The sequence below is a fragment of the Pteropus vampyrus genome, unplaced genomic scaffold (genome assembly GCF_000151845.1).
Source record: "Pteropus vampyrus isolate Shadow unplaced genomic scaffold, Pvam_2.0 Scaffold348, whole genome shotgun sequence".
Classification (NCBI taxonomy): Eukaryota; Metazoa; Chordata; class Mammalia; order Chiroptera; family Pteropodidae; genus Pteropus; species Pteropus vampyrus.
Window position 1 is genome coordinate 1,085,027 of NW_011889129.1, and position 27,058 is coordinate 1,112,084.

General features: G+C 40.9%; 1 protein-coding gene across 1 annotated transcript in view; it reads right to left on the reverse strand.

The window, feature by feature from the left end:
- Positions 1-3,828: 3,828 nt before the first annotated feature.
- The window catches only part of CPN1 (carboxypeptidase N subunit 1), a 34,859-nt gene continuing 11,629 nt past the window's right edge, over positions 3,829-27,058 (reverse strand). Inside the window, exons 4-11 of the mRNA XM_011378915.2 lie at positions 24,737-24,933; positions 17,385-17,540; positions 14,876-15,058; positions 13,199-13,310; positions 10,959-11,098; positions 9,289-9,388; positions 6,990-7,108; positions 3,829-3,945 (exon numbers count right to left, since the gene is read on the reverse strand). Coding sequence (XP_011377217.2) covers positions 3,829-3,945; positions 6,990-7,108; positions 9,289-9,388; positions 10,959-11,098; positions 13,199-13,310; positions 14,876-15,058; positions 17,385-17,540; positions 24,737-24,933 — 1,124 coding nt within the window. The remainder of the gene's footprint in view (positions 3,946-6,989; positions 7,109-9,288; positions 9,389-10,958; positions 11,099-13,198; positions 13,311-14,875; positions 15,059-17,384; positions 17,541-24,736; positions 24,934-27,058) is intronic.

Here is a 27,058-nt window from a genome sequence, read left to right on the forward strand (position 1 = left end):
CACAATTCCTTTCCTTATGGTGTATGGCTACAGTCTCCATTTCCTTGCTAGCTGTTGGCTGAGAACATTCTCAGTTCTTAGGGGCTCCTCTCCTTCATAGGCAGTTCACAACCTAGCTTAGCTGTCTGCTTGCTTCCTCTGAGGCTGCCAGAGAAACTCTCTCCTTCTCAAGGGCTTCATCCCACCCAGGATAACCTTCCTTTTGATTATCTCAAAATTGACTGATTCGGGGCCTTGATAAATTTGCAACACAGTCATGGGGGGGATATTTCATCATAGTCCCAGGGTCTGTCCATATGCAAGGGAAGGAGTTATATAAGGCAAGGGTCATGGGGAGTCACCTTAGAATTCTGCTTACCATGTTTTATACTTTTGAAAAAATAGATGCTTAAAACTATTTATATTAGATAAAAGAAAAATAGTGAAAGAGGAGAGAAGGGGAAAATATATGAAAATAATCCTTGAGATCATTCACTCGGCAAATGTGTAGGATGAGTTTATACATGCCAGGCAGTGTTCTCAGTGCAGGGCATACCAAAATGCAAAGACATGGTGGTTACAGTTTACCAGAGCAGAAACCCTTAAAACCTCTTTGGGAAATAGAACCAGGTCCAAAAGTCATTAGGTATCATCCTGTCTGAAAATTAGAAATTCTCCTATCTAATCATGTGAGGAGGAGAATTGATGTGTCGTGAAATCTTTGATTCAGAAAGGAAAGTGTCAGGAAGAATAAGGAGCTAATAAAAAACCTTCCAGTATATGAAATTTAAAAAAAAAAGTGAGGTAAGTGTAGGCTTGGTTCAGCCCTTCATGAAACTCTCTTACATCCAAACTCCCCCTTGCAATCCTAAATTCCTTGATGTCCTGTCGGACTCATTGGCTTACAACTGGCCAGCCTGATGAGCCATTATCCTCTGAGAGGGTCTGAGGCAGGAGCCATGTTCCCCTGGTTACTGATTTACAAAAGTAGCACCTTTACTCCCCACAAACTCCAACTGAGATAGACATTATCTTTATTTTTTTCCCGACATAAGTAACTATGACTCAGAGAAGGTAAGTTATTTGTTCAAGGTCACACAGCAAATAAAGAGCAGAGCTAAGATTAAAATCCAGGTCTCTCAGAGTCCAAAACCCATGCCCTTAACTATTCTATCCCTTTAGGAAACACCATCTATCTAGGCTGACATTCTGTATGGAGATTTCCTCTTTGAAATAAATCCTATATATAAAATAAGAAGACTCCCAGCCAGGAAAATGCTAGATTCAAAGTCAGAGGACCTTCCTTCTTTTAATTTCACATCCTTCCTCAATACGTTGCGAGAAATTTTCATATGGTCATGGCCAGCCCCTGTATTTTTCATATAATAGTCTGTCTATAAAATCATGCCCAGGTTGAGTGAATTTTACTCAGGAGAGTCTTTAAGATTTGGTTGAAAACCGACATCTCCTTTAGTGCTTAACATCTTCAACGTGGCAGGCAAGAGGCGTGTGAATGAGAAGACTGGAAGTCTTGAAGAGGACAGGAAAGCTGTAGGGGGCTAATGGGAAGCTCTCTGGAAAACCAAGGTGGACTCAGTAACTCGTGAGTTGCCTGGCGTTTCTTCATCTGTGTTGCCCTGCCCAGGTTCAAGCCACCTTCTCACCTGGCTTTCAGCAGTCTCCTCAATGACTCAGTCTTGCCTCTGCTCCAGCCAGCTCTTCAGGCTTCAGTCAAAGTGATCGTTCTAAATCTGACTTTGCCACTCCCCTCAGTAGAACCCTTCAAGGGTTCGTCGTTCTTCTTGGGATGAAGTCCAAACTCTGTAATACGGTTCAAAGGTCCTTCGTGATCTGGTCTCTCCCTACCCCATGGGCCTCTGCTTTTGGCACCTCACTTAGCTCCCACCACCTCCCTCCCTCCCTCCCATCATACTGAATTTCTTGCAGTTCCTCGCAGGCCTCACTCTTCCAGCCTCCAGACCTCTGCCCTTGCGGTCTCCTCAACCTAACTCTTGCTCCCCCATTGCTTTCCACCTGGCCAGAGCCTCTTTTTCTGACCTCATATATCTCCCCTTGGACTTCACTAGCTCTGAGATGCCTTTCCTGATCTTCCCAAGATGATGACAGGGCCTTTCCAAAGGCTCCCTGTCCCCCCCACCGCCCCCCGCCCACCTCAACCCTACCCCGGCTACCCCAGAGTTTACAGAATCATAACGATCATCGTAATGCAGCGCAATGACCTATTTGTCTTCTCCAATAGACCGTAGCTGTCCTGAGATCACTGGCTGCATCTTCTTCCCTTTGTAGTCTCTGCTTTTATTGAGAGCAAAAGGGCTCAATAAGTGTCCCACAAAGGAATGAATGAATGAATGAAATTATGTGACTGTGTCGGGGACAGCACTGTGACCATACTTTGCAAACATCATCTCCGTTAAGTGACTATGTACCAGGCAACTTGAAAACAATTAAATGATATTTAGATAATCTGGGAAAAGTCAAGTGCATATGGCAACTGCAGGCATAACATTTCACTGAATTAAAAAGAGCCCTCTCAAGTAGCTGCTTCTTTATGACAAGAAGGGAACCAAGGATTATGGGATTAAAATTGGGAAGGAAGAAAATATGTAGATGTAGAGAAAGTATTAATCACCCGAGGAGAGAATACCCTTTCTAAATGGGAAGATATATTTTCTTTTGCTTTCCTTTTGACCACAGATTGAGAGATTGCTCAAGTAACAGAAAAGTAAATACTATGTCAATCTTAATTTTGGGTGGCCTCCTACAGAAGGTGGCTGTCACCACCAAAGCACCTCTGTTTTCTGATGGGTGTAAGGCTACTTGTTGAGAGGAGCGAAATTACTCGATGTTAAGAAAGGGCTGGGTTAGTTAGAAGCTGGGGGTGGGGAGTGGGAAGGCAGAGAGGGTGGGAGGAGATGAAACAAATGAGGGAAACTGGAGATTGTGCTGTCTGAGGCTGAGCCCTGAAACGGGGTGCAGAGTAAAGAACCCCCACCAAGCCCTGGGGACAGGTGGCTTGGGAAGCTCAACATGCCCTATGGGGGGTTATGAATTTGTGTGCTGTGTGATGTGTAGTAAAAGACTACACATCCCTTCAAAATCTTTGGTAGTATCTACCGTGCTCAATAACAGTTTTAGAATAAACGAGTTCATTCTGGGGAACTCAGCAAGGTGGAGAGTGCTGTGTGTCGCTGGCACAGAGGCAGGGCAAAACCACTCCACAGGAGCATCTGCGTTACACTTACTACCCAGAAAATGTTTTAAAAGATGCATATTATTTAAAATGGCCATGTAAGAAAATGGGTAGCTAGCTGTGGTACTAGGTGTCTGTGTGTGAAATCCTTTTGTTATCAAGAAGCTATTGGTTATTGCAATGGTCCTCTGGGATTTCAGAACTGGTCACTTGGTCTTGCTATGGAACAATATCAATGATGAATCATCTCAGCATCTCAGCCATTCATTCAGAAATCTTAAGTACCTATGATGTTGCAGACTCTGTGCTAGACTCTGGCGACAGAGGGGCCAGCTGGCCAGAACCAGTCCCTGGATGCAGTGCGGACTGGCGTGGAGCCTTCAGGACCTAAACCACACCCCCAGAATTGGAAAAATCTTACCGAATCCATGTACTACCGCAGCAGAGAGGGCCTACCCCTGGAACAGATGGAGACCATTCTGAATTGTCCTGAATATGTTTGTATTTAAATATGTCCCAGATAATAAAATAGAAGGAATGCTTCATGTAATTGGAGAACAGGGTCAAAGACTTTCCCAAGTGTTGCCTGGGGCACTGTGGATTTCAGGGACTCTGCGGCTGCCTCATCTCCTGCAGTTTTACTTGGCTGCCCGGGGCTGCACTTTCTTTGGTAAGACTCTGCTTCCAGGCCCTGCGCTGGGAACTCTCTTCGTAGGGGTTATTTGAGGGATGCTTCTCTTGAGATGGAAGTCAACCTGGAAGAACGGAAGAAGCAAGGAGAATGATGGAGTCAGTTTTCTACTTCCTGGAACTGAAATCAGAGGAAGACCTATTTGGACCCAGTTTCACCACAGTTCCAGGTTCTGAGGGCGGGGGACTAAGGAGAATTATTACAGCAACAACCCAGAGCAGCACTGGTGGTGTCATATAGGTTTGGCTAATATTCCCTCCCCCCACACCCCCCAAAATGGTATATAATCGCTGGTGATACATAGGGAGTTTCTGGATGAACTTAATATTAATTTATTTTATATGTATTAGAAAAAAAACTATACCTCAAACTATGATTTCGCCAATATTGTTGCCTGCCTAGGACAAGAATTAAGATTGATGATGCCATAATAATCCCTTTTATGTTGACTGTATGAATCACAGGTGCCGTGCTCAGGCATGCCAGTGAATGCCTCAGACTTTTGGAACTAAATTTTCCGCCATATTATTCAGAAATACAAATAGGAGATGATATAGATTATTAGTATGGAATCTTAAATTCCATTTTTCCATGCGCATTAATGCATCATTTCCAGCAATACATGGAAACGTCCATCCCTTCTGGTCATGGCAAACAGATGTAAAGATGCTACTGACTGACAAGCTGGGATATATTGGCTGTGCAAGGGCTATAGAAACAACCCAGAGAGCAAAGGGAAAGGGCGTGGCACAGTGTTCTAACTACACTCCCCTGAGGCATCCTTGGCTTTCAAGCCTTTGGAACAGTTTGAGCTGCTGAAGCCAGCTGCCGGTGAAAAAACTTGCAAGGAAGAGGGCTTTCGTGGAGTTATTTCCTGCCCCTTCCACAAAAATCTACAGCCAACTTTTCTTCTACTTCCCCAAAGTGGGGGAAATCAAAACCAATCGCATTGTCATTATTATTGCCCACATAGTTATGCAAGAATCTAGGACAGAAAAACAAACAAATGAAGAGATAGAAACAATAAAACAAAGACAGAGAGAATGAAAAGAACATGACATCCGGAAGGCTGTGGGAAAAAGCAAAGGGGAGAACACTGGACTCTGCGAGGTATCGAGTCTTAATTATAACCCTCTAATCAATGATCTTTTTCTTTTCTCTTCCCCCAGTCAGATGGATCGCTGCTTTAGAACTGAGAAGAGAGATTCCACTGTGATCAATAAGTGGATTCTTAGTTGTTATTGTGTCTGGGAATTGAATCCAAAAAACAGATTTTTCCCCCTCTGAGTTATATGTGACACGATGATGAGTAATGTTCATTTATTTAAAGGCTATATGGCAAAGGAGGTAAAGAGGTAGAGCGCTTTACTGAAGAGGTTTTGCAATTGTTTGCATCTGGCACCGAATAGACTTGCTTTAATGCACAACTTAGGCACACAGCTGCCAAACTATCATTTGATTTTAGGGTAAATGAGGCCCAGGGGGCATAACAAGGAAAGATAAAAAGGAAAGAGAACATGTTGTTTGGGAAATTGGAACCAGGTAATGGGCTGCAATGGAAGCACTCTTTGCTTCCTGCCTCTGCAAGAAGTCATTTATAATATGCAACAGGTGGGTGGAAGTGGAGGGACTGGGAGGAGAGAAAGGGAAACTCAAGAAATTTCAGAGGAATTTTCAAAGAATTTAAAGAACTCTTAACCCTGATCCTTGTGCTAAGAAAGGGGTTACGAACACAGGTTATGAGCTTCGCATGAGGCCCTATAACACAGCAGTCTCTAAGCTTTTTGGCACCAGAGACCAGTGCTCCTATGAGAATCTAATGCCTGCTGATCTGAGGTGGAGCTGAGGCGGTGATGCTAGTGCTGGGGAGCGGCTGCAAATACAGATGAAGCTTCGCTCACTTGCCCACCACTCACCTCCTGCTGTGCGGCCCGGTTCCTAACTGGCCATAGACCAGTACTGGTTTAAAGCTTAAGGGTTGGGGACCCCTGCTGTAACGTACTGGCTAACAAGGTAGCCCTGAAAGGCTGACAGATTTGAATTATGGCTCCCACCAATTACTCACTATAATATTGGACAAATTTCTGATCTTTCCGAAATTTCAATTTCCTCACCCACAGATGTGGATGCTTACATCTACCTTGCAGGATTGTTATGAAGGTTACATGAGATAATTCTGAAAAGCTCTCATATAGTATCTGATACATAGTACCTCTAACTGTATTTAAAAAGACAAACTACTTGACTTGACTGCATTGAGTTAACAGAAAAAGGGGAGGGAGGGTCTAGGGTTATATAGAGAATAAACTGGACAGAATGAGGGGGCCCCAGGGAAGAGCTGACCTGTGAGGAAGCAGCCTTGTAGATGATCATTAAATAGGACTGAATTAGTGTTCACAATCACTGAGCCTCTTCAGCTCTGAGATTCTAATCTAATATAACCAAAGCTCAAAAGATCCAGGCTGTAGATGAAAAAAGTTCTTTGCTTCTTATTCTACCTATAAAAGAAAACCATGGAGGGTTGAATATTGGAGAGCAGCAGGTTCTCCGCTGAGGTGAGTAGGAAACAAGGCTCTCTGAGCCCTCGGGGAACCAGGAGGGGACAGAGCGCCATCTGGTGGTAGTCCTTGCCGATGGCCCAGAAGAATGCCACCCATGGGAACCCGGGTATCTGGTCAAGGTCTCTGGCATTTACAAATATTTGTTGGGCATTTTCTAGGTGTCAGTCACTGTACTGCATGCTTTACATGCACTTTCTCATTTCAATCTCTTGTGAAGGAGGTATATAATCACCAGTTTATAGAGGAAGAACTGAGGATGAGAGTAATTGGGTAATTTGTCCACAGTCTGTGGACAAATGAGCTGAATTTAGAACCAGACAGCAGTTTTAATCACTACGCTATGTTAAACAGAAGAAAACAAAAAGTCAGAAGGAAGTGGGGAAGGATATAATAGGAAAATGACGGAATAAAAATTAGCATATGAGAGTAATGAATTTTTTTTTATGGTGCAAGGGAAGCTTAGCAAAGATTAGAACTATGCAATCGGTTGTTTGCGATTTTGTATAAGTGACCTTTACAATGCGCTGTGAAGGTCCGCCTAACTCACCAGTTTTGGTTCTCCAGGACCCACGGTCACACTCACTGTCTCTGGGTCAAACCCAGGTGCTGTAGCAGTGACAGTGTAGGTACCTGGAAGCAACAGCCGGAAGTAATCGCCGTGATGACCTAAAAGTCAAGAATAGAACTCAGTCTGCTGTTTAGAAATCTGCCCCAAATTGGACCTTTATATGAAAAACAATCTGAGGGTCTTAGCCGATCGCAAGCTTGATTTTTCTTAATAGTATGATGAAACTGGTTAAGATTTAAAAACGATCTTAGGCTATTGTACATAATGGGAGTGTGGGCCTCAGCTCCTGAGAAGTCGGAGTTTCGCTCTTCTCTGCACTGAGAGTATTGTGTTTAATTCTAGACTCTCTCTTTCAAAACAGACATGTCCAGTAAAAGGTCGCCGGGAGAAAGGTTGAATATCTCCTTTGCCTGGTAAAGGAGACTAAATGAGACCTCTGTTTCAATGTTCAAAAAGTCACCGTGAAGAAATGTCTACCTAAGGAAACAGGCATGAGAACTGTGGGTTTAAGTTGCAGGGAGGAAGATTTTGCTAGACAGAAGCAAAAACTATTGTGACACACAGAGCTGCCAGGAAAGGAATAGACGGCTTTATGAGATCGTGAGCACTTAAGCAGAGAGCGAATGCGGGGCCCTGGAAAGGCTACACAGTTGTTCGGTGCACAACGTGCACTCGTGTCGCTGGGACTGACAACCATTGTTAGTGGTGCTGTATGTGTGTAATCTTATATTGAGCGAGAGGGCTGGACTAAATGACCACTAAAGTTCTGATTTTGAGAATTTTACATTTAATATTTTTTTCCCATCACCTCCAAAAGGAGAAAATAAAATTCAAAAGAAAGCCTATTTCTCTGTTGGCTTATATCTCTTTAGAATCAATTGTGACTATGCCTTTAAATTTTCTTGTAGGTGTATAGCAATGAACGATTGAAATAATCACTGCAATTAAGAATCAGATAGACAATAAATAATGAGAAAGTCTCTCTTCTGTCCCTTATTAAATGTCTGTAATTTACTTTAAAATGCTTTAGCAAAAGCAGGATGTCATTATACATATGTTGGATAGTTTAAGTCATACCCCAGGGCTATCATTTTCTTAACTGAGGGAGTGTTAACTAGCATTGTATAAAAAAAGACCCAATTCCAGATACAGGTATTAGGAGAGCTTCAGCTATCTTTATCTCTAATCAACACTTGGTGCTTTGCTAAGTGGTATAATGAATGTTATCAATGAGTTTATCCACTGGTGAAATGAGTAATTTATTAATTTAGCATAATGGGTGTTCAAAGTGGGCCCTTATTGGTTAAATAAGTGGTATTCGATATACGTTGATTGGCTAGACATTCCCCACCCTTGTGTGAATAGGGTATAAGAATCTAAGAAGCCCTGAAGCTCTTAGGGATGCCTGAGGTTTGATACCTAAACAGTCCTGGGTCCAGCCACTGGGCTAGAAGATTCTGGTGATCTGTTGCTTGATTATTAGGCTATAGAATTCCGCCTTTAGAATGTTGCTGACTGTGCCTTGAATGAGCCTTTCATGTAGGATGTGTTGAGATCATCTTAAAGAACACATTATCTCCTTAAAGTTGAGATTTCATCGATTTAAACTGACTGTCTAAACTGTAAGACGCCTGCTTGATAATAAACGTATGTGTGGTAGAATATGGCTGAGCCTTGCCGGTGTGGAGGCTGTGGGATGCAGACAGACCTCAGCTGTCCCTAACCATTGGTAGCTACTACTCTACTTTAAAACACAAAACACACAACAAAAAGTCCCTATGAGTTGTACATGATCAAATTCAGCTAGGGCAGTTTACAACACCATTGTGCCATGATATTCTGTACTATTCTAGGAGGTACCATTAAATTTGCCCTGCAACAAGCCTATAGGATGCATCTTGCTAACTTTTCCCCGAATGGAGGTATAGCGAGAAGTCTTTGTCATGGACAAGATTAAACATCAGTTTTGTTGTCCTTTTTTTTTCTACCCATTTCACACCAGTATCTGAGATACTAATATCTTCAAACCCATAAAACAACCCTAACAAAATGGTATGAGGAAGTGGCTCCTGATGCTGAGAGATGTTACATTTGCATCTTCCTGGTCCTTGCCTCTTATTTCACTGTTCCCACTTCTATCATCCTTTCTTCCTCCAATCCCCTACCCCTAATGGCCTTGATGTCCTTGCTCGTCTCACTGGCTTATTGGCCTCCTGATTATGCTGAAGAAGGAGAAGTAGAAGCTTCTTTCTCATCCTGCTAGGTAGTGGCCACCCACCTGAAGTGACATCATGGTTAATCCCACTGACAGAAATGACAGCCTTAGGGAGATTATTGTTATTCTCATCAAGCACCATTCCCTTGATGCCTTGGTGTACCTGTAGGAAAAAACTTACTGTAAAACTATGATCATAAAACATTTGTATTTTAGAGTCCTCAAAGTTCTTCTGTCTCATCTTTTTACATTCGATCTTCACAAAGATTATCATAATAGCCCTCAACTACTCTCTCTGTCTCTTTCCCCTCCCCAACCCTGTTCTAATAATCTCTTCTCAGTAGAGCAGTCAGAATGATCTTGTTAAAATCTAAATCAAATCATGTCATAGGTCTGCTCAAAACTCATCTTAGAGCAAAGCCCTTATGATGGTCTATAAAGCCACAGCCCCAGTTTGCTCTCTCATCTCATCTCCTACTACTCGCTCCCATTTTCTCATGATTGTTTCCGTCTCGCTAGTGTCCTGGCCTCAGATTTTTTGTTTAAATAAAAGTTTTTTAGATTGCGATAAAATACACATAATGTACAATTTACCATTTTAACTATTTTTAAGCGTACAGTTCAGTAGTATGTTAAACATATTCACATTGTTTTGCAACAAATCTCCAGAACTTTTGCATCCTGCAAAACTGAAACTCTATACCCATGAAACAATTTCCCATTTCCTCCTCTCCCCAGACCCTGGTAACCACCATTTTACTTTCTGTCTCTATGAATTTGACTATTTGTCTTTTTGTGATTGGCTTATTTCACTTGGCATGATGTCCTCGGGGCTTATTTATATTGTAACATGTGGCAGAATTTCCTTCTTTTTTAGGGCTGGATATTTCACTTTATGTATATACCATATTTTGTTTATCCATTCATCTCTCGTTGAACACTTGTGTTGCTTCCACCTTTTGGCTAACGTGAATAACGCTGCTATAAACATAAGTGTACGAATATCTCTTTGAGACTTTGCTTTCAGTATTTTTTTAGTATATACCCAGAAATGGATTGTTGGCTCATATGGTAGTTCTATTTTTAATTTCTTGAAGAATTGCAATACTGTTTTTCATAGTGGCTATACCATTTTATATCCGCACCAATAATGTACAGGGTTCTAATTTCTCCAAATCTTTGCCAACATTTGCTATTTACTGTCATTGTTTGTTGTTTAACAGTAGCCATCCTAATGGGTATGAGGTAGTGTCTGATTATGGTTTGATATTCATTTCCCTAATGACTAGTGATGTTGAGCATCTTTCACGTGCTTGTTGGCCTTGTATTTTCTGTTGTGTCTTCATCGAGGAATCCTTCTTTCTCTAGACATCTGCATGTTTTTTTCCCATACCTCTTTTATATCTGTTTAAACGTTACCTTCTCTGTAAGGCTTCCTTCATAGTATTTTGCATTTAACATGTTATAAAATTTATTTTGTTTATTTATTGTCTGTGTGTCTCTTCCACTAGAATAGAAACTCCATATGAGTGGGGATATTTGTTTGTTTGCTCAGAATCTCCAGCATTTAGTAGTTTCTGACAGATAATTATGCTCACTAATGTTGAATGGATAGATTTTATTGGTAGAAGTTCAGATCGAGTCAGAGCAAAAAGGAGACCTGAGCCACCTTACCTACCATTGGAAAACTCTTCTCTTTCTGTAGCCATGAAGGTTAAATAATTCAACTTTACCTGTTCCAGGAACTGGATTAGGGCTTCCCGATTACCCAGCCACTCACGCTGCAATTCCTCTTGTCGAGGAAACTTGTCACAACTCAGCTCCAGCGTGATCTCAAAACAGTTGGTATGAAGATAATTAAAGTCTTGCATTCCTAGGGGAAAGAGGGCGGTAGCAGATTTGCATAGCCAGGTTCCCACCCGATGCCCCACATCAACTTTCTTTAATCACAGTTTCTCCGTATGCACCCCATTATCTTCCATTCTACTTCTTGATCTCCATTTATCCTTCTCCATAAAACCTTTCCCCAATTTCCCAGTTCACGTGCCTTTCTATCATTCCAGTTTTCTCTCTTCATAAATGCTCATTTTGTCATCTCCACCCTCAACTCTTTTCCATTTCATAACTTAAATTCACTTCTCGTCCCTCTTAGCATCCCCAAAGTCCTCTTATTAGCCACATCTTAACATTATTAGTCTGTGCACATGTACTACTTTCCGGGGGACAGATTTCCCCTTTGAACTATGATGTTGGTCAGACCTGGGAGGGTAGAGATCAGACAGATATCTCGTTTTCACATCCCTCTTCGTACCTGAGAACATAGCACTAACCTGAGAAATAGTTATCCAAGATAAACAGACTCCAGAAAAAGCAGAAGGCAGCTAGATTTTTCTCTATCGAACACTTGTTTGTTTCTATCTTCTATATTATTCCATTAGATCAATTATTTTCAAATATATTTCTGATGATTAGAATGGTGTTTATATCACAAATTTACTTGGGTTATCCATTTAAAAAAATTATCCGTTTAATCAACTTGCACCTGCTAGCTAAACCAAAGCATGCAAACAGCCATTACAGAAAGAATGAGGAAAGTTGAAAAACAACTATAGCCTGTTACATTGGTTCTCTCTCTGCATCAGAATTACCTGGAAGGCTGCACCTTCCAGTCAAATACAGATTGCTGGGTCTTAGCCCCACAGTTTCTGACTCAGAAGATATGGAGTGCGACTCCCAAAGTTACATTTTAACGAGTTCTAGATAATGCTGAGGATGCTGGTCCAGAGACCACACTGTTGGAATAATCATTTTGATGTACTTAATGACCTTGAAGTTGTACCAGATTAATTTGGGGCAATGATTCTCAGCGGAGGTATGGCCCATGTTTTTACAGAGGATGGGAAGGGAGGGGGAGGAACAAGTATAATTTTAAAAAGTATATTTGATATTTTATATTTTGGAGGGAAAAAAAGAACTATTGCTGTCCTGATGCAAACTAAAGAAAGTAAAGTTCAACAGAGTCTCCTTGCCTTTTGTTCAAGTGAATTTTCAGCCACCTAACCTTCTTCCTCCCCACTCTTTACAGGACCAGCCATCAGCTCAGTCCTCACCAGGGAGCTTTCTACTACACGGGCTCTGGGCAGGTCAGGTTTGAGAGGATGGGGAAAGACAACTGCTAAAACATGATTCCGAAAGATCCCAGCTTCCTGCTTCAGCCTCTTCCCTATCCTTAGCTTCCTTATCTACTGAAGGTTCATAAACAGAGGTTCTATCTCCACTCCGAGGGATGGCAAAGGCCCAAGGAGTAGAGAGAGAAGCCTCTTGCTGGAGGTTTCTGCTACATTATCAATGGCCAATGTCCTGGCAAACTCCTGCTCATGAGAGATGGGCCGGCAGGGGACAGAGCATACACCAGAGGAACCGTTTGTGTCCAGGCCGGCTCCTCTGCTCATCTGTCCTATGTGAGGCATAATTCCATGGTAGTGAGAAAACACCTAACATTTATAAGCCAGGAATTTCTAAATGCTTCATGTGCATTATTTTATTTAATACTTACATCAAAATTATGAGGCAAGTATTGTTATTCTTAATGTACAGATAAGGAAACCGAAACTCAGAGAGGTTAAGTAATTGGGCTGAGCCACATAACAGGTAAATGAGCAAACTGGGTTTCAACCCAATATACCCTTGAAGCCCACACTTAACCACTTGACTACATATTTTCCCTCCTATGCCCTAATCTATTGTGTAAACCACCAGTTTTAAAAGACCACGAGGTGTCCCTACCTTAATTTTAATGAACTGCAAAATGATTAAATGCTAACTTAAGACTTTGCCATTTTCAGATCTCTATTTGAATGCAAAATTCGATAGTATTTCTGTTGTTTCCCTGAGGAAAAAAAAATTTTAGAAAGAGAAACGAGCCCTACTCTACTTCAGCTCACAGCACTGTTGCACCCAGGCCTCTCCTCACCCTTGCTGAGAGAATACCAGGAAGCCCCATTGGTGATGCCATCTGGGAAGTAGTCCCCACAGTTCCAGCCCTGATGCATCCATCCATGTGCATAGGAGTAGACCTTGGCCAGCTGTAGGAAAAGTGGGCAGAAGTGACCATGGGTGTTCCCAACCCATATGGCAACGCTCATACTCAGAAAAGTAGAGTGAAGCCAAGAAATCTCACTAGGTATAAACAACTGATTATTTGCCTTAGTGAAGAAAATACCAGCAGACATAAAGATATGTGTGTGTGTGTGTGTGTGTGTGTGTGTGTGTATGGTGAACTAGAGTTAGAAAACCTGTGTTCTGAGTTTTCCACTCTCTTGGGGCTAAATGTCTCCAAGTACAAACCGAAGGATGGCATTAGATGATAATAAGCTCCCTTCTAGGTGTACCATTTTCTCTTTTTTAAATTTATTTTCCAATTATAGTTGACATATACAATATTATATTAGCTTCAGGTGCACGACGTCCTGTTTGGGTGTTTGTCTACCCTATGAAGTGATCACCTTGGTAAGTCTAGCATCCATCTGACACCATACATAGTTCTTACAATACTAGCGACTATATTCCTTTTGCTGTACTTTACATCCCTGTGACTATCTTTGTAATTGGCCATTTATTCTTTTTAATCCTTTTCTAGGTTTTCCATTTTCTAGCTGAGTTTTGTAAAAGAAAAGAACAAATAAGATAGTTCTTGGTTTTGTCCGTTTGTTTGTTTCTTTGTTTTTAGGCAAAGCAACCCTTGGTTGACAGATTACAAGGAACTTGTCAGCTTACAATCTCTTATTTTTTAATTTTTTTATGCCTACAGCACCTGATCTTCCTAGGTCATCTTCCATCCAAGTACTAACCAGGCCTGACCCTGCTTAGCTTCCAAGATCAGACAGGACGAGTCTTGTTCAGGGTAGGATGGCCATAGACTAAGAGAACCATGGTTTATGGGTGAGAGATGCATGTTGAAGGGAGAGGAATATGTTTAGAATCTCTATTAATTCTTTTTCATTACTATTTTATAACAGTGAACAAAGAGAGATTATTGGAGAAAAATATATCACAGTATACTTGCTTTGCCAAGAAACAATTGGTGTTATTCTCTATGCAATTCATTAATTGATGAATTAATAATTACTGTTGTTGTAATTATCATAATTAATTAATGTTATTAATTTTATTTATATAAATTATGTTCTTAATATATTAACTATAAAATAATTTGTTAATTTTATTCTATTGCTGTTTCGAACTATTATGTAAATCTTTTTTTACATGCATGGTCTATTTTTCATTAATACAGCCACACTACCATAAAATTACAAGTTAGAGTCTCCCAAATTCACATTTAATGCCACTTGCTTATCACCAGCACTATTAATCTTTTGGCATATTTCTTGTTTGTCATCAGATTAAATACTTTTTTACACTGTAGTAATTGTACTACAAAGCTTTCCTATACATTTACTTTTTCTTGAATTTATGGCTTATACTCAAAACAAAAATGTAATTTACTAGAGCATAAGCTCCTAATGAGCAAGTAGTGTTTTCAATTATTTTCTGTGGATCTGTGCGTAATCTGGTCCTGCATTATTGACTTGACCTGTGTTACTCTCCTAAGCCCCAAGTTCATGGCCGGACAAGCTACTGTTTTGCATACCTTCTGGAATAGCTTGTCATCCGGCGTGGGGGTATTGGCAGTGCGACGGAAACCTCGGACCCGATGCTCCAGGGACTTGTCATATGGGTAATTGGCCACCACCGCTCCTCCATGGAGATTGGCAGAAAGAATAAAGTTGAAGGAGCGTATCCACTGGATCACAGCCCGGGTCTCAGGTTCCACCTGAGGAGAGAGGAGAGCTTGGCGGAGAAGCTGCAACTGACGGTACCAAATGGCCGTTCATATAAGTTTGCCAGGAAGTGGCCTGAGGCAGTAGCATGTCTGAATAAGACAGATATGAGAAGTGTAGATGGAGAAATTTTGATCTTTCGCATGATAATTTTAAATAAGTGGATGAAACCCTTTTTCAAAATGTCACCTTATGTAGAATCTTGACGTACAAAATAGATAAGAAGAGAGCATTTAGGGCACTGAAACCCTGGTGAATGATACTATGATGGTGGATACGTGTCATGATACATTTGTCCAAACCCATAGAATGTACCACATGAAGAGTGAACACTAATGTAAACTGTGGACTTTGTGTGATAAAGATGAATCAACATAGGTTCATCACTTGTGACAAATGCACCACTCTGGTACGGGATGTTGCTGATGAGAAACGGGGCAAATGAGAACTCTCTGCCCTTTCTGCTCAATTTTGCTGTGAACCTTGAATAGCTCTAAAAATAAAGTCTATGAGAGAGAGAAGGGAAGAGAAAGAGAGAGGGTGAGACAGACAGACGGACACCCTAGCTTGGCCTCTCTTTGGCCCCTAAGAAAGCATTCTCCAATTTATCTACTGTTCCAATGGTTTCTGAGGTGCCTTTGCAGAAATTTAGGGCTCTGGTAAATAAATCTGAAAAAATGCTGGTTTAAAGTCATCGTTTTCAACTTCCTCCTTAACCCAACACATCTGCTGTAATGTTGACATGTGGAGCACACTTCTGTGATCATATCCAAATTTCATGGATTAGAAATAGTGTAATATGGGCCAGTCTTGGCTAATTAGTGAAATTCCACCCTTTCTTTGCATATTATAGTGCTAGTGAGTGGCATCTAAGGAAAGCCTTGCATCCACTTGGACTTGCAGTATAAGTAAATAATTGACAGTCCTCGATGTTCTTCCTCCTCTCAGGATGGATGTGCTTAGAGGTTATGTGGTGTCAATGTGTTAATGGCTCTTCCTGGGCACAGGCCCCATCTTTCCTATCCCAGGGAGAAGTGGGTGAATAGGGATTGATTTTCACCCAATCAGAATGGATATAATACCAAGGGTGCCAGTCCTGCTTCACGACCAGGGCTCAGCCCTTTTGAAGCAGTCCTTTCTCTGTGACCTCAGCCTCTCTCCATTAGAACAAAACCAGCCTCTCACTGTTCCTCCCCCTCAAGGCTGTCCCACCAGGAGGAAGAGAGACTTATTTCTCATTCTCTTTTTTTCTTCTAAGATTCAGAGAGTGGAGCAAGTGAGAATCTAATTAATTAGCTCAATTGCTTTATTTTACTTCAATAAGCTGATAAATTAAAACACTCTTCTGGCTGGATATGCTGACTAGTACAAAGATATTTTTGATTTATTATTTACTTGAGCCAAGAGTATAGCTGCTGTATAAAATCTAAACATGTCAACGTGACTTTTGTTTCATTGCCAACTGAGACTATTCCATCTAGAAAACTCCAAATAGAAAGCCTTACATCTCTTTTTCTGTTTCTCTCCCCAGTCTCTAAATTTACATGTTCACAAACAAACAGTGTAAAAACAGAGTGGCAGTGAAGCTCTGAAGACGACAGTAGTTATTCCTGAGAGCAGGCAGAAACCTTCAAGCTGTGGGGGTGGCACCACAGGACTCCTGAGGAGAAGGGCCTGAGAAGATCGGGTGGGATCTTCTGACAGAGAGAGAAAGGGAAACGAGTGTGGTAAAGTGGTCAAGGGTCAAATAAAGAAGGAAGAGGAAAAACTATAAGGGTGAGACTCTCTGAACTTCTTTCTAAAGCTAATTGATGAGCATATAGTTCATCACATGTAAGAGAGATTTCTCTATAGAATGCTAGAGTTCTGTGTCAACAGTACAGTGTGGTAGAAAGAACTTTGGATTAGGAATTGGAAGACCTGGGTTTTAACTCTGATTCCATCAATTACTAGCTGTGTGGATTTAAGTTTTTCTTACCTATAAGCGTAACATCTATAAAACAGGGACGGATAACACTGTTTGATGCATTCACCATACAATACTAGAATAATCAACTGAAACACTAGCTAAGAATTGTGTAAGATTGTAAAATATTGTTTCACCTCCTTCATTACCATGGCCATCAAACATTGTGTGAGCAGGAGCTCCATGGAAGGCCTTATGCTAGGGGAGGGAATAAAGGTAAAGAGTCATAAGGCACAATTATTGTTGCTTTGGACACATTAACATGGAGTTAATGCTTAATTCTTGCTTGTTTAGTGATACGAGGATTGCTAGAAGAAATTTACCAGTTTCTGTATGCAAATTTCTTCTCATACCTGACTTTTCCAGTTATCTGGAAGGGGCAAATGGTGGTTGGGGCCTCCATACTTCTCATTGTAGTAGATGTAGGTGTTGAGGTCGGGGAAGTTGCGGTTCAGGTCCACTCCATTTGCATTGTTCCTGCCAACCAGATACCCAGAAATGTCTGGGCCCTGGGGGAAAATGGAGAGACAAAAACATGAAGTTTCAGAATGGATCCTATGTTTGAAGAACACCATACAGTTCTTTTTAGGTATTGGCTTAATCTATCAAACAATATAGCATTTTCTTTTTTAACTTATCCAAAGCCTCAGTGGCATGGTTCAGGTTTCCCTGTGGACCACGTGCTGGAGGTAGAGATCTCAGAATAAGCTCTAACAAGAGTAGGATGTTTCAGGATGAAACCCCCTAGTTTTTAAAAACAGCTTTACTGAGATATAACTTACACCCCATAAGATTCACTTGTTTTAAGTGTTCAATTCAATGAATTTTAGATGCTTACAGAGTTGTACAACTACCACCACAATCTAATTTAAGAACGTTTCTATCACCCTAAAAAAAACTCATGTCCATTTACAGTCACTCCTCATTTTTCCTTCAGCCCTAGGTAATAACTTTTTATCTCTATAGATTTGCCTTTTCCAGACATTCACATATGTGGGATCGTACATTATATGTTTGGTGTTTTTCACTAGACAATGTTTTTGAGGCTCTTCCACATTGGAGCAAGTATCAGTACTTCATTCTTTTTTATAGATAAATAGTTCCATTATATGAATTTATCACATTTTGTTTACCCATTTACCAATTAATAGACTATATTAGTTTCCTAGGGCTGCCAAAACAAATTACTACAAACTTCGAGAGTAATAACAACAGAAGTTTATTCTCCCACAGTTCTGGAGGCTGGAAGTCTGACATCAAGGTGTCAGCAGGGCCATGCTTGCTAAAGGCTCTAGGGGACGATCCTTCTGTGTCTCTTCTAGCTTCTGGCAGTCGCCTCCAATCCTTGGTGTTCCTTAGCTCGTAGATGCTTCCAATTTCTGCTTCCATCTTCCCATGGCCTTCTCCCCCATCTGTTTGTGCTGCTGTATAAATTTCTTTCTTCTTATAAGGACGCCAGTCATATTTGATTTAGGGTCCACCCTAATCCAGTATGACTTTATCTTAACCTGATTACATCTGCAAAAACCTTATTTCCAAATAAGGTCACATTCATAGATTCAAGGTGGATATGAATTTGGGGGGATGTTATTCAACCCAGGACATGGACATCTGGGTGGTTTCCACTTTGGGGCTGTCGTGAATAATGCTGTTATAAAAATTCGTGTATAATTCTTTGTGTGGACATACGTTTTCCTTTTCCTTGGGCGGATGGATACCTAGTAGTAGAACTACTGGGTGGTAAGGTAAATCTATGTTTAACTTTTCCAGAAATGCTAAACTGTTTTCCAAAGTGGCTGCACCATGATAAACCCCCCTACTACTTTTTATAATTTAGTATCCTTGCTTATCTTCCTTATGAGCAATATCAATCTCATGCTTACACTTCAAATTTCTCTGCTCACACTTCAAATTCTCTCATTTATTTGGTTATATATTCATTCATTCACCCATTTGGTCAACCAACATTTATTCCAGTCCATCTTCCATACACTCTCTGATAGACACTGGGGAAAGAAACAATGAGAGAGTATTATTCTAGCATTCTAAGAATTCATATTATACATGAGGAGATAAATATTTACATACATAACTAAAATATATAAAACAGTAGAAAACAGATATGTGCAAAGGCCTTTGCCAAATTGAAATTCCATTTAATGTTTTGGGTGGCATTGGAGAAGGGGAATAGTCCCCTGGACTACGGGAGCCCTGTGGACTGAGAGAGCAGAGCCCAGTTTGGTGGCTGTTCCTTGAAGAGGGCGAATGGTTCGATGCCAGACAGCTAAAATCTCACAGATATACTACCGGTCACATAGTTTTCTAAGAAATCTTAGTTTTCTCAGATTTCTTCATTTTTCATGGCATCTTGCTCATATTTTATTTTTAGATTTCACCAAGAACAATTTTTTTTTTTTTTTTGAAGTCCTCTTACATTTTCTACATCAGTTCTGCCCAGCGAAAAACATTTATCTGATTTTTCTGTTTGGAGTTTGATTTTTCACTTCTATAAGATAATGATTTTTCTTATTCTTCTAGAGGTTTTTCACTCCTTGCTTATTCACATCAACATAGCTCTTACCTGTGTCCATATTAAGAGTTTTATTAATTTACCTATTGGAATTACTGCTCACACTGGGTCATTAGTTAAGCAGGCAAGTAAAGGATTCCCTTAACAGTGGGTTCACATAAACAGGGTTGGTGGTGTATTAGTTTCCTATTGTTGCCGTAACAAATTATCACAAATTTATTGGCTTAAAACAGCACAAGTTTATTATCTTTTGGAGTTTTGGAGATCTGAGGTCTCACAGGACTAAAACTGAGGTGTCAGCAGGGCTGCGTTCCTTCCACAGGCTCTAGGGGAATGTGTTTCCTGACTTTTCCAGCTTCTAAAGGCCACCCACATTCCTTGGCTCATGAGCCCTTCTTTCATCTTCAAAGCCAGCAGCATAACATTGAAACCTCTGATTCTGACCTTCTGCCTCCTTATTTCACATCTAAAGGACCCTCGTGATTGGTTATACTAGGCCCATCCAAATAATCCCATACATTCTAAGGTCAGTTGACTAGCAACCTTACTTCCCCCTTACCACGTAACGTGACATATTCTCAGGCCCAGGGATTAAGACTTGGACATCGTTGTGGGGAGGCGAGGGCATTCTTCTGCCTTACCCACAGGTGGCTTTAAAGTTTGGTGACCAGGCAGGTCTTCCCTGTGAAGGTTTCTTATAGGTATGACAGGTCGCTCTGGGAGTTTGAGAACCCAATGGGTCTTTTCTTGGGTTTGGGCTCAAGATCTGCACCCTCTGAGCAAGTATACAACAGGGGAGTGGAGATGACTGGCTCCCCAAAAATGGCTATAGAATTTAGTGGGCTGGCAGGGGTTCTCCCCACTTCCTCCCACTCCACCTCATCCCACTAGAGATCTGAGAATTTCTCCGGTTTTCTTACTGCAGTACAAGGATTGGCCAAGAGAAAGAGAGCAGCCAGGCTGGGGTTCTCCCCTACACGTCTTTTGAATTTTTCTGCTGTTTTGGGAACTCAAGTCTTGAGGCATGTTAGTATGCGCCTGTCTGATTTCCAGTGGAGGGTCAAAGTTGTCTTTTCTCATTTGTTCAGTCATGTCAGCAGACAGTTGTGAGATGGCAAGGGTCAAATTTGTGTTTGGTTCAACATCTTGGCTCCGCTTCCCTCTCTGCCTCTACTCCCCGCGGCCTCAGGTAGGTTTAAAAATACTCTTGGGATGAGCTGGTCATGGAAGGACAGATACTGAGTGACTCTACTTATATGGGACCATTATATGAATTTATCACATTTTGTTTACCCATTTACCAATTAATAGACTATATTAGTTTCCTAGGGCTGCCAAAACAAATTACTACAAACTTCGAGGGTAATAACAACAGAAGTTTATTCTCCCACAGTTCTGGAGGCTGGAAGTCTGACATCAAGGTGTCAGCAGGGCCATGCTTGCTAAAGGCTCTAGGGGATGATCCTTCTGTGTCTCTTCTAGCTTCTGGCAGTCGCCTCCAATCCTTGGTGTTCCTTAGCTCGTAGATGCTTCCAATTTCTGCTTCCATCTTCCCATGGCCTTCTCCCCCATCTGTTTGTGCCGCTGTATAAATTTCTTTCTTCTTATAAGGACGCCAGTCATATTTGATTTAGGGTCCACCCTAATCCAGTATGACTTTATCTTAACCTGATTACATCTGCAAAAACCTTATTTCCAAATAAGGTCACATTCATAGATTCAAGGTGGATATGAATTTGGGGGGATGTTATTCAACCCAGGACATGGACATCTGGGTGGTTTCCACTTTGGGGCTGTCGTGAATAATGCTGTTATAAAAATTCGTGTATAATTCTTTGTGTGGACATACGTTTTCCTTTTCCTTGGGCGGATGGATACCTAGTAGTAGAACTACTGGGTGGTAAGGTAAATCTATGTTTAACTTTTCCAGAAATGCTAAACTGTTTTCCAAAGTGGCTGCACCATGATAAACCCCCCTACTACTTTTTATAATTTAGTATCCTTGCTTATCTTCCTTATGAGCAATATCAATCTCATGCTTACACTTCAAATTTCTCTGCTCACACTTCAAATTCTCTCATTTATTTGGTTATATATTCATTCATTCACCCATTTGGTCAACCAACATTTATTCCAGTCCATCTTCCATACACTCTCTGATAGACACTGGGGAAAGAAACAATGAGAGAGTATTATTCTAGCATTCTAAGAATTCATATTATACATGAGGAGATAAATATTTACATACATAACTAAAATATATAAAACAGTAGAAAACAGATATGTGCAAAGGCCTTTGCCAAATTGAAATTCCATTTAATGTTTTGGGTGGCATTGGAGAAGGGGAATAGTCCCCTGGACTACGGGAGCCCTGTGGACTGAGAGAGCAGAGCCCAGTTTGGTGGCTGTTCCTTGAAGAGGGCGAATGGTTCGATGCCAGACAGCTAAAATCTCACAGATATACTACCGGTCACATAGTTTTCTAAGAAATCTTAGTTTTCTCAGATTTCTTCATTTTTCATGGCATCTTGCTCATATTTTATTTTTAGATTTCACCAAGAACAATTTTTTTTTTTTTTTTGAAGTCCTCTTACATTTTCTACATCAGTTCTGCCCAGCGAAAAACATTTATCTGATTTTTCTGTTTGGAGTTTGATTTTTCACTTCTATAAGATAATGATTTTTCTTATTCTTCTAGAGGTTTTTCACTCCTTGCTTATTCACATCAACATAGCTCTTACCTGTGTCCATATTAAGAGTTTTATTAATTTACCTATTGGAATTACTGCTCACACTGGGTCATTAGTTAAGCAGGCAAGTAAAGGATTCCCTTAACAGTGGGTTCACATAAACAGGGTTGGTGGTGTATTAGTTTCCTATTGTTGCCGTAACAAATTATCACAAATTTATTGGCTTAAAACAGCACAAGTTTATTATCTTTTGGAGTTTTGGAGATCTGAAGTCTCACAGGACTAAAACTGAGGTGTCAGCAGGGCTGCGTTCCTTCCACAGGCTCTAGGGGAATGTGTTTCCTGACTTTTCCAGCTTCTAAAGGCCACCCACATTCCTTGGCTCATGAGCCCTTCTTTCATCTTCAAAGCCAGCAGCATAACATTGAAACCTCTGATTCTGACCTTCTGCCTCCTTATTTCACATCTAAAGGACCCTCGTGATTGGTTATACTAGGCCCATCCAAATAATCCCATATATTCTAAGGTCAGTTGACTAGCAACCTTAATTCCCCCTTACCACGTAACGTGACATATTCTCAGGCCCAGGGATTAAGACTTGGACATCGTTGTGGGGAGGCGAGGGCATTCTTCTGCCTTACCCACAGGTGGCTTTAAAGTTTGGTGACCAGGCAGGTCTTCCCTGTGAAGGTTTCTTATAGGTATGACAGGTAGCTCTGGGAGTTTGAGAACCCAATGGGTCTTTTCTTGGGTTTGGGCTCAAGATCTGCACCCTCTGAGCAAGTATACAACAGGGGAGTGGAGATGACTGGCTCCCCAAAAATGGCTATAGAATTTAGTGGGCTGGCAGGGGTTCTCCCCACTTCCTCCCACTCCACCTCATCCCACTAGAGATCTGAGAATTTCTCCGGTTTTCTTACTGCAGTACAAGGATTGGCCAAGAGAAAGAGAGCAGCCAGGCTGGGGTTCTCCCCTACACGTCTTTTGAATTTTTCTGCTGTTTTGGGAACTCAAGTCTTGAGGCATGTTAGTATGCGCCTGTCTGATTTCCAGTGGAGGGTCAAAGTTGTCTTTTCTCATTTGTTCAGTCATGTCAGCAGACAGTTGTGAGATGGCAAGGGTCAAATTTGTGTTTGGTTCAACATCTTGGCTCCGCTTCCCTCCCTGCCTCTACTCCCCGCGGCCTCAGGTAGGTTTAAAAATACTCTTGGGATGAGCTGGTCATGGAAGGACAGATACTGAGTGACTCTACTTATATGGGACCCTGTGGTCAGATTCATGGAATTAGGAAGTGAAGGGTGGTTGCTAGGGGCTGTGGGGAGGGAGAAATGGGGACCACTAAACAACGGGCATAAAATTGCGGTCGAGCAGGATGAGTAAGTTTGGGAGATCTGCCGTACAACATTCTACCTATTGTCAATAATACTGCATTGTACACTTAAAATTTTCTTAAGAAGATAGATTTCATCTTGAATATTTTTACCACAATAAAATATTTTTTTAATTTATAGTGAAGTCTAGCCTTAAAAATGAAAAATTTATCATCTACTCCAAATAAACATATTTTTAAATTAAAAAAAAGTTTCAATTTACAACACCTCTCAAAGAAAGAAAGAAAGAAAGAAAGAAAGAAAGAAAGAAAGAAAGAAAAAAGAAAGAAACCCACAAATAAACAGATCAGGATTAAATATAGCTTTTGAAGGAATATATCATTGCGTGAGGCAGGTGCCTGGTTTTACCCACTGAAAATACTAATTCGGTAGATTGAGAAGGGGAATGGGGCGATCTGGGAATATGTATTTCAAAAATCTTCACTTAAGATTCTGATGCACAGCCACAAAAAGTATCACCGCTTTAAAGTTAGGCACACTGACATTTTGTATTTATGTTAGGAAATAAAGTAAAAGCCCACAGACATTTTTTTTCTTATCTCTCCCCAGCAAATATAACTCTAAAATGAAGAATTTAAAAAGCTGAGTACTATACTAGTAAAGGAAAACAACCTACAGAATATAAGAAAGTATGAAGAATCTCGAATTAACCCCTTACTCCGCAATTCCGGGAAATGCTCAATCTTCCTAATTCCCCACTCCCCAAATGCAAACGTGTCTTGTGGGAGCCAGTAGAGTATTTAGGGTTCCAAGCTAAAAGTCAGGGAAGGAGGTCTATTTTGCAATATCCCTTCATGCCTGTATAGTATTTTCCAGTTTACAAAGTATTGTCACAAATATTGCCTCATTGATCCTCCCAGTGAAAGAGAGGTCAGCTGAAAAGGTGTCGAGGTCACCTGGAAAGGAAGCTCAGAGAGAGCCCACATTCATGGCGTAGGGTGCCAAAGGACTGAAGCCAAGTGTTCATACTCGATTATATTTCTATTGGTTTCTTCTCTATTACATAATGACATTGACAGTGGAACAGAGAAGATACATTGTCTACTGGTTTGCACTTTATTCCTTAAGATGGCTTTATTCACCGCAAGGCTCACCTGGGCGGCGGCCACCTCGTAGCCATCTGGGTTCATGGACGGCAGGATGTGAATGCGCGTGCCCTCCACTAGCCGGACGATGCGCTGGTTCCCGTTCCGAAACTCCTCACACAGGAACTCCGACAGCTGCAGCAGCAACTCGCGGCCCAGCACCTCGTTGCCATGCATGTTCCCTACGTACTTGACTTCTGGTTCCACTGCGAGCGTGAGAAAAACATGCAGGAAGATAAAAGATGGGGAAAGCTTGCAAGTTGATTCCTAATCTTGCAAAGGGACCTTTTTCCTCTTTGTCAGTAATGGATCAAAGAGAATCTCATACTTCCGTTGGGTCTTTTCCAATAATAATTCAAACAAATTGCAATTACAAATGCTACAAAACTTCATGCCAGGAATAATAATGACTACTGTTTATTGAACTCCTACTGTGTACTAGGCATTTATGCTCACTATTGGTAATCTTCACAGAAAACCCCTCAAGTGGACATTTTTAGCCTCAGGATGAGGATACTGGAGAGGCATGAGGTTATACTTGTCTGAGGTCATCTAGCTAATTAATATGATGGAGACCAAAGCCCAGAGAGTGGTTACAGTAGCTCCCTGCTGTTTAGAGACAAATTTTTTCAGGATAAAAGTGTTTTTTTTTCCCCAAGATCTGATCACATAAAGTACTCTAGGTTATAACATAACAGTTCTTAATTATCTTAGTTGGAAACTTAATTTTCCTGGTAGGAAACTAAAATCTCTCCTTCATATCTGAGAACATTGTGTTTCGAGACACAGAGTAGGAAGGAGTGTACCTACGTCTTATTCCTTAATCTTCCCTTTGGCTACGTTCACTGTTCCAACTGAAGTAAGAATTGAGGTCATGAAAAGAGCGTCTGGAACCATTTAAAGTAAATCGTTCTTGAACCCTTTTAAAAGGAAGGGGGAAAGCTCCGGCCAAGTGATTTCCCCTCCATCCTCCATGATTTCCCTTCTACCCACCTTCCTGCCTCCACGACTTTTCTGATTCTTGACTTCTTCCTCTCCCCATTTCCAAATCTTCCTTAACATCCTTGTGGGCTCTGTGAAGCCAACTTGAGTTCTGTCTGCTGGGAGGGAACTTGCTGTTGCACTTCCCTTTTATGATACGTACCATTTTCTACTATTTCACCCAGCTTTGCACATGTCCTACTTTCTTTACTGGACCTGGCCTTTGCAATGTATGCGATTTTTAATTTTCTTTAGGATGTGATTCATTGTTATTCGTCTCACTATACCTACAGCCATCTTTCCTAAAGGAATGTCTGATACCCAAAAGGATCATGTAGTGCATTCTCCACAATGCAGAGCCTTTGATCTTAGTGCATTTCCTTAATCTTAGATTATGTCTTTCTTACTTTTCCTTTTTAATTAATTAATTAATTAATTAAGTTTTTTATGGTGACATTGGTTAACGAAATCCAGTAAGTTTCAGCTAAACATTTTAACAGGAAGGCATATATATTTACATTGTGTGTTGACCTCCCATAGTTAGATTTCTTTTTGTCACCACTTACATGACCCCTTTTACGTCATCTACCTCCCCTCTCCTCCCTTCCCCCGACTCTGGTTTTCTTACTTTCTTCGTGTAAAAATATCCCTTCTTTTAGGCAAGAATGGTGATAACAGATGGCAGGTAGTATTCTACATCTTTGAGCAGTAAAATAAAATTTGGAAAAAAAAAACTATTTTAGTCCCCTCCAATCTCTCTTATTTATTAAAAAAAAAAAAATTGGTTTTAACGTCTGTGAAATCCAAAAGTTGGCAACCACTGCCCCGTAGAAATTAGCATAGTGCCTTGCACTTAGTAGGTGGTCAAATTCTTTTGTCTATTTTCAATATATGCAAAATACAACCACTTCTCATAACAACCACTGCTATCATCGTGGTTCAAGCCCCCAGTCTAACACCTGGGTTAGTACAATAAATTTCCTCCTTGAACTCCTTGCATCTGCCTAGTTCCATTAAAGCATATTCTCCTGAGTCAGGAGTCTGCAAACTTTTTTCTGTAAAGGGTCAGGCAGGAAATACTTTGGGCTTATGGGCTATATTGTCTTTGTCACAGCTACTCAACTCTTGCAGCAAAAGCAACCACAGACAATACTAAAACAAATAGGCAAGACTGTATTTCAAAGAAACTTCATTTATCAAAAAAGGTAATTAACTGGCCCTAGGGCTGTAGTCCGCCGAACCCTGTTCTGAGTGATCTTTAAAGTTTTTAAGTCAGATCATGTCACTCTTCTGCTTAAAACCCTTCAGTGGTTTCTTGCTTCACTCAAAGGAAAAGCCAGATCTTTACAA